The 12,212-nt window shown below is 29.4% G+C and overlaps 1 protein-coding gene across 1 annotated transcript; it reads right to left on the bottom strand.

Moving 5' to 3' along the window:
* Positions 1-11,211: 11,211 nt before the first annotated feature.
* LOC132724692 (neuroglobin-like) lies at positions 11,212-11,772 on the bottom strand. The gene has a single exon (XM_060709622.1). It carries the CDS (start codon positions 11,770-11,772, stop codon positions 11,212-11,214), a length of 561 nt encoding a protein of 186 aa, XP_060565605.1.
* Positions 11,773-12,212: the final 440 nt, after the last annotated feature.

Raw genomic sequence — 12,212 nt, 5'->3', positions numbered from 1 at the left:
TTCTTGACATAGGATTAATTACTATAAATTAGACGGGTTTTCTAAAAATGTTTAAAATATTGAATATAAAGTAGAAAAAAATACAAGTAGATTGAAGAAAATTGAAAACTGAGAAAGATTCGTCACTAAGTTAAATTAATGACCTACGAAACGAAAAAGGACGTAGTGTGAAAGAAGTAGGAATAGTGTCTAATTAGATTAAACGTAATAAATATCGTGTTAATAAAAATATTATGTTTCAGACTTTCATAATTTGAGAAGAGAAAGAAACTTAATTTAATAAGCAGTAGAAAAGAGAGTAGCATAGACTATGGATATCTCGGATGTACATTTGAACTGCCTGCAATATTCTGATGTTGATATCGTCACTTAAGTTTGTGTCGCCGTTAAGTAGTATGTGGAGTGGTACATTTTTTCAGTAAGCTGGAAGAGTAAAAAAGGCTATGTCTGATAATATCTTATTGTTTGCGTTCAAAGAAGAAAAATATGGTTAGTTTACGGAAGTCCACACTGGCATAGTGGTGTGTTTACAATATTTTTTTTTTCTGTATAGATGGTGATTAAGAGAACTGCACCCTGTTCGTAGACGTACATTGTATATTTGCCATTTTCTGATACTTATATAAAAATATTTTGGACAATTTAATGTTTCTATTCACAAGACACTTGAAAGAAGTTAATGAAGGGGTATTTTGTAGATCAAATGGCAGTTCATTCCATTCTCTGAGAGCTGACGGGAGAAAAGCATTATAGTATAGAGATGTTCTTGTATGTATGCCTTGTATATCGTCCGAATTTCTTAAATTATAACTACAGGAGGGACACTTGTTAATAGGTAGTCAGAATACAGTTCATTTTTCATCTTTTGAAGAAAAAACAATTCATTTTTCCATCTTCTACTGTAAAAAGGGTCCCAATGGCTGCAATGGTTCTTTTGCGGTAGCAAACTAAGGCTAATCACTCTACTTTTCAGCAGACTTGAGTTTAATGCATACTTCAGTTTTGTTAACATTCACTTTAACATAAATACTTATAGTAAGTTTAAGGTAAAGTGATATCTACTGACAATTTTCAACCAAGATAAGAGGCGTTTGCAGTAAAATGATATCACATTGTCATCATTACAGAAATGTAATAAAGAGGAATATAATATAAAAATTATGAAATAAATTGTGAATAATTCGTTACCAAGGGTGAAAGCTGTGATTTGCACAGAATATGATCATAATTTTTGTTATGACTTTAAAATCATTAGAAAGCTAAATTAAGTTTCATGAACGGTTTTTAATGACTGGGAGAAACGAATTGTTATATAAACTTACTGCTTAAGGACATAGGATTGTGCTAAAAATTGAAGAGCTAAAAGCAACTGTACCTGATATGGGGTCAACTGGTATGTGACTTATGATGGAGAATATGTTTGTATTAAATGATATACACAGAAGAAGATAAATACTTCATTTTTTATTAATCACTACCTACTTTTCCTCATAATTATATTGAATGATAAATCCATTTAGTATTCCTCATCATGAAACTCGTTTATATCTTATCTATATAATATCAGTTAAAGTCAGTATTTAAGGGGTATTTATCAATGGCAAATACAATGCATGTATGGCCAGATAATAGAGAAATAAAGCATTTAAAGACTGCAGTTCGAGCACAAACAGGACTTTAAAACACCGTTTGGAAGCGTCTGTAAACAACTGTTTAAACCAGTACAATTGCCTGTAGCCATGTATTTGAGTCATGTTTCTTTTTGCAAGAGGTGAAACAAATATAAACATATAACATTATATGCAAATTATTGTCGTTTCAAAGAAATCCTGACTAAAAGCAGTCTGGAGATTTTACATAGCCGAAATTTGCATTTACGTGTATATGTAAATGTAAGTGTGCTTTTAGAGTAAATCAATGGCATAACATGTAGAGTGCTCTTTCATGATGTTTACATACCCTTAACATACAATTCTACATAACTTTAGAACAGTTTTTTGTGGTATATGATAAAATACATTGTACTCTTTGAGAAGAGAATGAAATACATACAATGTTTTGTAAACATTAACAAATAAACTCAAACGTTGCACTCAAATATGAATGCAGATCAAGAAAACATATATACCGTGAATAATTCTTTTGTCATCAACGTCATATTCATTTAGTCTTCAACAACAGATACTGTTTCTTTTGCGTATTTCTTCCAGAGAATTAAAAATAATCAAGAAGAAAATATACCTTCGAGAATTATAACCTTTTTAAGTTAAAACTATATTTTCCTTACCAAAGAAATGCTCAATTAACATCTGCCTTTTCCTGTAAAGGATATGTTATTAAATATTTATATTGAATCAAATACGTTAAAAACAGTCTTACGCAATTTCAATATTCTTCTTCTAGAATGTTAGCTCGTTGTGGTAATATTTAAAAAAAAATCCGTCAATAATTGCTTTCTGGAACTTTTATGTTTAAGACCAAATTACTTTTATTTTATTTACTTTTTTTGGTAGAAATTGCTTAACAATGTTTTTGAAAAATCAACAAATATTTAACATATGGTGCATGAAAGTAAGTCAAAGACACTGGAAATCATCTAATTGTTGATATTTTAATTTTAAATTATTGTGATCTTTTTTTCTGCGATAACGAGTTTGTCAGGACTTTCTGTGAAATTTTGTAACCCCTCTGACAGTTCTAGTAACAGTAAATGGATAGATTAATAATTTTTAGATTCAATTGTATTTGTTTTTCTTATAAGAAATTAACTCTATAACTCTATTAACTCTAAGGCTATATTTGACTTCTTTATAAGATCTTTACAAAATAAATACAATTACAAAGCGTTAACAGAAAGTCTCTATTGATAACGTATCTTAAATTAATATTTTTGATATATGAATTGTTCAGAATAAAGCATAACTGAAAGAAAACAACCCCGACCCCTACCCAACAAAAAAGATTTAAATAAAATAACATTATTAATTATACTTGTTAGACCTTCTAACTAACTGACATCCTTTAAATGAAGAAAAATATTAGATTATGACATAATCATTTGCTAACAAAACAATGTTTTACGTAAAAATGTTTGATTAACTGCGTTTATAATTATCTGAGTTTGCCCAATCAGATAACAGCATATATGTACAAAGTCTATAAAATTGACTTTAATGCACTCTCCCTTTGATAAGGAGTCACAATATCGATAAAAATGACCCAGGGGAACATTGATAAAACGATACATTCCAAAAACCCAATATTCATTTAAGTAAGTACCGTTTTAGTTTAATCGATATTGCATAACATTGTGACACCGTATATCCAGACCATATTCATTTTAAATTGGTATATCGATTTAATCAAAAGTAATGAAAAAAAAAGGAAAAAATTAAAAATGAAAATAAATTAGATAAAACAAGTAGATAAATAAAATGTAAAATAAAAATAAATACAAAAATAGATGAATAAATAAATATGACTTGCTGTTGAATATTGTTAAAATATGATATTTAAGAATTTTGTGTCCACAAGGAAGACGTGAACAACAGGTCATCATAAAGGTAAAACCTGTCGCTATCACGAGTGGTACGTACCATCTTCAATAAGCAATTTTATATAACAATTTAGAGCGTACCTTGACATTAGGTGATACAATTTTCCACATTTAGAATCATAATAATCGCAGCATTTGTATATATTTTTTATTTTAATTAAGTAAAGAACAAATTTAATTTTCTCTGTACAAACAGTGGTAACAGTTTAGATTTTTAAACGAGCATAGTAAAACCAATACAAGTATGCAACAGTGAAAATAACAATAGTGGTGACATTAATTTGAATTTAATGAAGCTTTATTTCTTCAAAGAAGTGCTGTGAAAGACAGATGCATAAAGATGTCATTAAAAGAGATTGTTTTGTTATCAAAATGAAACACTCATTTGATAATTAATAAAAAGACACAATGCAGTCTATGAAATAACTATGAAAAATTTAACGCTTTTATGTTTCAAACGTTTTGATATGCGACTTTAAACATTCTATTCAATCTAGTTATCTATGTACATATACATGCTTATGACACCTTTATATATTTGGAATGTACTAAACTTGATAAACAGTAACCACAAGAAGGCCTTACAAAACAAATAAACTTTCACATCAGTGTCGTTTGTGCTGTCTGGAGGGCGTAAAAAGTCGCCCTGTCCATTTAATGTAGCATGCACATTTACTGTTTCCGATTTTTGAAGATAGGTTATAACGTCATCATTGTTGTGTTTGTAGTACTTTACGTTTCTTCTATTTCATCTTTTTGTAGTTAGGTGGTTCCAGACGCCAATTAAGTACCTTTACGTTGCCTGTTTTTTAAATTTGTCTATTAACATCTAATTTGTGGCATACATGCTTCATAACTTCTAATCCCTTTTTATTTAGTTCCGCTCATTGTTTTCTCTTTAATATACCAAGAGGCCATACATACTAGCGTGTAACATTGAAAGTTTCTTGCCTACCGCAGTATGAAAACATCTGCGATTGTTTCTATATTTAAAGTGTCACCATTACATGATTTAATGTTGAATACTGCTTAAGCCGGTGCTAGAAACTTTCCAGTACCGTCTATCAACAGGCTCAATCAAACTGATTCAGCACCATATTTTATTTTGTCGTTTTAGCATTCTAAAAATATTCTTTTCTTTTCTTTTGAAATACTAACGCAATACTAGACTAATACACTGTATAAAATGGTGCATTGTATAATATACGTCATAACTCAAATATTTTGTGGAATATTTACAAAAGGAATATGAAGGATAAATTAGGATTTTGTATTGGCAAGTCTGAGGTTACTAAGTATATATTCGTGGCGAACCTAGGCAAATTATTTAAAAAATTGATAATACTGGTAACTAAAAATTTTATGAGACCAATTTACAGCAGATTTTCAGAACAAAATGTGAGTATTCTAATTATATAATTATTTATGCCGCAATGCGTACAATGTTTTGGTAAACTTGTGTGCTTGCAGAACCTGATTATCATGTTAAACTTCATTTAGAATTAATTGTAGTAATGTCAATAATAATGAATTATATGGTTTTCATGCATCCGGAGAGCATAACCAAAATAGCTCATAAAGAACAGTGACTTTTCATCTAAAAGAATTTTTACTACATGTATATATTGATATCATTTCTTATTTTGGTCTAAAACATATTTAATTTAAATACATTTAGAGACGATAAAGTGATCTATGTGAAGGAAAAATACTTTAATGCATAATAAATCACAAATAGCATATTTATTTCGCAGTTCAATTCAAAAGGGAAATCTGATTTTATTTGCTTGGTCGCTTGTTTATTATCTTAGCAAATCATTTTACTCATGGCTATAACAGTGATATATATCTAAAATAGAGAAAAAAACAGAATCACTTAAGAAGGTCAAACTTGGCAAAATTTAAAATGTTGCAACCTCGGTTCGATTGAGCCATGGACAGAAATGTAAAGTGCTAGTTACCACCCACGCCCACCGAACACTGGTTTAAGTAGAATTCAACATAAACATGAACTGGTAACATTTTGAATTTTGAAACATCCACAGATGTGTTCATATGGTTGTTATCATGGAACATTCAATGTGACATGTTAGTGTCATTCCATGAAAAGCAGCATATGGTCCCCAAGTAAAACATGCATGTGCCCTACATGGAACATAGGTTTCAATCAAAAAACGTTAATATGCCTGTTTACAGTTAAAGAAGTTTTCAATAGTAGATCCTTTATTGTATTAGTATGCAATCGAAGCAATAAAATACATAAGACATAAATATCAGTTGTAGGCTTTAGGTTAAAAACTATATTTTAAAAATAAGAACACTAGTTTGTATAAAAGCAATAAAATGATTGCGTGCAATCATTAAGATAAACTGGCAGCCGGTGATTTGTCTTTATTTGTCTGACATTAGAAAAGCTTTGATTGTAATGATCTTGATACGATAATTGTAACGTTATTTAAAGGTTAAAATGGTTTCAAGATAGATATATCATTTGCTGAAAACTTAACAACTGAACATATTGTATTTTAAGCAGATTAAAGTAATGTTTCAATTTTCACTGCGTCTGTCGTCTTAAAAGTAATCATAAGACTCAAGTAACAACAATGCTTTTATGCATCATTTACTATTGCAAAAATAAAAAACAGCAAAAAATAAAACAAACAAAAAACAACAACTTTAAAAGCATTTATTTTGACGACCATTACCTTATTGTTTTGCTTCACATATTAATATGTATTGTGCATTTTTGACATGTATCTAGTTCTATTTTTTGTTTATTTTTGTTCTATTTCGCATATTATTACGAACGTAGGAACACGTAAGAAAAATGAATATAATAAAACATTCTTGGGATTCTTGAGGACTCAATGAATATTTCTAAATTTTTCTGTTCTAATATTTGCTTTTAAATATTTTTTTTAAAACCGAACGATTTATAACATTCTAAGGCGATCCTTTGTATATAAACATTTTTAGTACTACACATGAATAAACCTGTTTTTATATGACGGTTTTCCGTGTGGCAATTGCAAGTCAAAAGCAGATGACATTTACCTCGACTGTAAGTGAAGATGTAATAAACAAACAACGGTACTTACCGTGGCTCTTGATTTAGTCGTCTTTTATTTAAAGTCTAATATTAATAACGGCTTTACGGAATGTAGGGTACTAACTAACCAATCAAAGACAAATAACCATCAGGTTCAGTCAGCGTTTTTAACGAAATTACAACGATGATTTAAAACGGCCTTTTGCTTTTCGCTTCACATTCTTATGATTATTCAAATGCTTAGAACATTATATAAGTACGGATAAACAAGAAAATATCATTTGCACTTTCCATATGCTTATAAAAAGTATGTTTGCATGACAAAGGGAATTCGGGCAACACAGTAAATGTAACAAATAATGAATTTTTTTTCGATCATATAATTAAACATGTATTTATTAACTATGATTTTGGTGAATACCAATGTCTGTGGACCTTGTTAATGTGGTTTTAACATCAATCGTTGGCGTCTGTGAATACCACATTAACAATTTTCAGAGACTGGACATTTATTCAATCATTATACACGTATATGTGTAATATATACTACGTTAGAGTTATATCATGAATTATACAATTATGTGAATTTGCTTAAGATTTGTTGAACTTTCTCTACCATGTCTACTGAAAATGTTCTTAAAGAAAATGTGGTATATTCTTTCTTACTCCATTTAAAATATGCTAGCAATGAAAAGTTATTTAATTTTATATTTAAAGGACTTAAACTAAAACAGAACATGTATTTGAAAAGCTTGTTTAACGTATTACACACTCAAAAAGAAATATGACTGTCTATCTTAAAAGAATTACAGTGTTTTACATTTATTTACTTTAATAATGCGTTCATGGATATTAACAATGTGACAAGCATACAACAGTGTCCAATTAAAATTGAATTAAATCAATATTGAAATGCTTTGAATATTCATTTTAATATGACACAAATGTCACAACGAATAACGACAGAATTGTCACAACGAATAACAAGATTCCTTTTTCTGTCGATCAATATTTGCTAACATGATAATATTTCTAAAATAAATATAAGCATTTCTAGAGAAGGATATGAATTGGAAATTGTCTACTAAAATTTCAATTAATGCAATAATTTCAACCAAGATGACATGATTTCGCAGTAAAATAATACCACATTATCAACGAGGAATTTCAGTTTACATAATAGTCGTGATAAAATAGATCGTAAATAATTTGTTCAGAGCAAAGAGGTTTTAAGCCGCTTGTTTGCTCGAGATTATTTTTAACACTGGAACACTGGTTGGAGTCATTACCGTCAATCAAGAAGCCAAGCTTGCAACATTTTCACTTCTGGTGTTGTGGAGGTTCTTTAACGGAGAAAGAAAACCATCTTATAATAAAAGGAGGGATTAAGTGGTTTATTTTTATCAGATATATAATCGTTGGCGCGACGTTATGTAGAAATTATTTTAACCTTTTAACTTTTTTCATGATGTATATTGTTCATCAGAATATTTTTTATACAGTTACTGCAAATGAATGTTTCCCCAATTTATTTCTGTCAGCTAAGTCCTTTCTGAGATTGCTTGACATTTACCATAAAATAAAAATGTTGCCGGCTCAGTTTTACTAAACGGTAACAAGCAATCATGTTTATTAATCTAGGGAATAAAAGGCAAACATGTGTTAATAAGGTCTTGATAATATATATAGAAAATGTTACATGCTTATCACTTGATGAAACCAGGGTTGAATATACATGTATATGATATGAAAATGTTCTTTAATATCAGATTGCAAGACAGTTTCTCTAGATGAAACTATAAAACCAATAAGAAAATAAAAGAACCTTAAAATTTCTCTTTACATGAGAATATCGTTATACAGTTTGATAATTTTCTTCCCAATAAAGAAAACATTTATTGTTATTAAATAACATGCCATAAAGCTTAAGATTGCATTATTGCATAAGTATAAATATAAAATAATAATTTGGCGAGTGTTGATGTAAACAGGGAATATTCAAGGATTATAAATAAAAATGTACGAGTGAAAATGAAAAACAATATGCCTGCACTGATAAGTTTCGATTTTTATTCACTCTTTATCTATGAAAACACAGATTGCTATAAACAAAACATACTACAACGTAAAAACCTAAAGGTACATGATATATGAATAAAACTAGCGTGTGTGCCACGAATGATTCAGACATTTAACATTCATATTCGTGAGTAAAACATTTAGTGTTAAGCTTTGAATACTCCTTACGCCGAGGCTAAGAGGCGTGAGGAATGTTGAAGATTCCATTATTTCTAATGAAGTCAATTTAATCAAGGCTGCCATTATAACCTTTGTTTTTATTTCAATTACTCTCGAGGAATATTCCCATTCAAGAGCATTTACAACAACTCGTTATTCTCGTATGTATTGTCGGATTGATCTGATTATTTGAAGCACAATAATTATAGTTGCATAAGGAGTTGTATTATACTATACAATTTTAATAAGTGTGATTTGTCCTGTTTTAATTCTGATTTTTAAGTTTAAACAATATAATAGATTTTGACTATAACAAGACACATATCCTAATAGATATTTGTAAATGTTCATTTTTAACCTATTTATATAAATGTAATACAAAACATGTGCTTAGTAAAAACAAGTTTCAATAGAAATTAAGAAGCTGAGAATGAAATATTTACCTTGACAATGTTTTAATTATAACAGAATGATATTAATGGAAAAAAGATAAGAACATCATTAATTATGAAATATTGATAATAAGCGTGTATTATATATTAAAACGGCATAGTGAGAGAACATTTCAGATACCAAAGGCAAGGTCTCTGGGGGATTAAATTGTTTACAGATAGGTTAATGAGAATTATGGACATTAAAAATGTCAATACGATGGTGATTAAGCGAATTGAATATCATTAAACTCAGTATTAATAAACAAATAAGCAAATGAAAATATTTTAAGGCAACTTTACTGAAGACATATTTTGAAATATGCATCCTATAAATAAAGTAGAAATCTTTTTTATATTAAACGCGTTTTGAGATGTTCTCGGTTAAGACGTTGTTGCAACCATTAATCGACTTATTTGCAGATATCCTTTCTCTAAATGACTATCTGTGCACCTTGAAGTTCTTCAAACTAATGACTAAAACTGTTGCTGACAGTATAGGTTCATACCGTTGATTAACAGGCTCAATCAAATCAAGCCAGCAACATTTTCAATTTTGAAGGTTTGTCGGTCTTTAGGGATCACGTTATTCCCTATGTTATGTCGTCCATACCCAACACCCAAACGAGTTTTGAATCATATTGTCATTCAATGTAAAGCTTAATATAATCTTATAAAATAATGTACTGTAGCATACAAAGAATACAACCGAATACATTATGATATAGCTATATTACAAATTATTTACAAAATATCATAAAAACATGAAATTAAAATTCATTATAAGTCTATGGACACACTACCAAAAGATGAGATGCATTTTGTATGTGCTTTTAAACAAGATATGTAAAACACTGTCTTAATTCTGATCTTTTAATGAAGTTTGCTTGTAAGCTTTGATTAATCTTTATGTTATTTTTTATTTATATCTGTCTCTGAATTTTCTTTGATAACACGCAGCATATTTAATTATGTAACTTTCAACACACAGCCAAACGCATGCACGCACACACACATGTTTGACTTAATTTTATCGTACGGTAGATCACTGTCCGCTAATATTAAGTATGATTTGCACAATATGTTTCTAAAATGAAAGATCTTATTGTATGTTCGTTCTGCTTCGTTTCTTTTCACATTTACAAATATTCAAACAGCTAACATTCCTACATATATTCAATGTAATTGAGAACAACTCGAAACAATTCAAAGGGGAGCATGTTAATAGCCCCTTGAACGGTTTACAACCCTATATGTATTATCCAATTGTGTTACTTTAAACAATATTATATTTGTAATCATTTCATTTAATATATAATAAAGTACATACATATAAATTTCACTGATTGAGATTATAACAGTTAAAAAAGTTTTTTTTAAAAACACTACATGGTTCAAATTTTTAAAAAATGTCCCTGAATTTAACCCAAAATTCAAAATGCTGTATGATCTCCAAGTAAAGGAATACGCGAGCGTGATATTATTATCATCAAGTAATATTATTAAGCTCTTGTTACTGTTTATCAGATTGTACGCAGGAATAAAACAGTAATAGGAATAAGTAACCAATCAATAATGAATTTTACAACAGCTATTCATATCCCTATATTAAACTTGCCGTATGTAATCCGCTACCATTTTGAGAAATGGTATTTGAAAAATGAGACATGTAATAAAACATAATTAAAGACGGGATTTTCTTTGACAACACAAGACATTATTTGTCACCTTTTGCAGATCCATTGTATCATGATAACATGCTTATATGGAATCCTTCACAAAACATGTACACGTAATATTGAGGACGAATCTCACATATTGATATTTAAAGTTATTTTGATTGTTTTACAGGTATTGTCATTGTATTGTTTCCTTATGACGTCATACTTTAATTTTCCTGAATCTGTTGCTACGTCTTCTTTACAAAAACGAAAGTTTTAACTAGGTGAGTTGTGTCCTTCCTTTAGTTTTTCCATCATGTAGAAGAAAACGTGACTCCATGTGTTTGAGACTTCCTTTGTAAACTTTTCTCCCATACATATTTCCCAGCGCCACATAAGCGCTTCGTAAAATACTTCAAAATATTCCGGAAGGAATCCAGAAAAATGTTTATGCTGCTGTCCAAGAACAAGTAATATCTTATTAAGCTCATCTTTGTCTGTTTCTTCATCATTCAAGCAATGAACTGCAGCACCTATTGCAAGTATAAATCTTTGTCCGTGTGCTCTAATTTGTTTGTTCTTTGAGAGTTCTGAATGTCTTACGTCTTCAACATGAAACAATTTCTTCACATCTGGACAGAGTTCAAATATTCTAAGGAACACTTGAAGTCCATTTTCAGCAAGATCCTTTGTCATGTATGTCCAAGTTTCTTTAACAATCCGTTTCTCTTTACATGTTAGATCATTTTGATTTAATTGTGATAAGGCTGCTGTAAGGTATTTTTTGTTATCCTCTTTGTAAACTTCTCCCCTTTTTGATGAGTGTACACATCCCATTTTAGAATTTCAACTAAATTTGAGCGTAACTATATAAACACTGCTTACAAAGTGAAATCCCTGACAGAAACTATCAGACTCTATTGTAACATGATTACGAAAGTAATTTTACATTTCCACCTATTCTACAACTTTGATCTTACTAATATCATATCACGTGACTATGTATTCGCGTCACAGTTGTTGAAATAATAGAATAAAATTCCAATACAAATAGAATTTCTCCTCTAGCAGCTGACAGATATTTAAGTGATGTTCACCTGTAACTAGATATTGATCAACACTGTTGGTATTTAATCTTTGCTTAATGATATTAGTAATAAACCACGGAACTTGAAATGCGTCATTTCTCATTTTCAAAATTCATTACATAATAAAGGCACATTATGGTTCAGAAAGGAATAATGTTTCATTCTTTAGAAAGGTCCATTATGAGTTTT

This window comes from Ruditapes philippinarum, unplaced genomic scaffold (assembly GCF_026571515.1).
Source record: "Ruditapes philippinarum isolate M1 unplaced genomic scaffold, ASM2657151v2 ctg2722_1_1_1_1, whole genome shotgun sequence".
NCBI classification, from domain to species: domain Eukaryota; kingdom Metazoa; phylum Mollusca; class Bivalvia; order Venerida; family Veneridae; genus Ruditapes; species Ruditapes philippinarum.
Note: the sequence above shows the minus strand (reverse complement) of the source record. Positions and strands in the feature narration are given on the sequence as shown.

Bases quoted from the DNA above. Each gene is read 5' to 3' on its own strand.
- LOC132724692 (XM_060709622.1), bottom strand. From the start codon at position 11,772: ATGGGATGTGTACACTCATCAAAAAGGGGAGAAGTTTACAAAGAGGAT.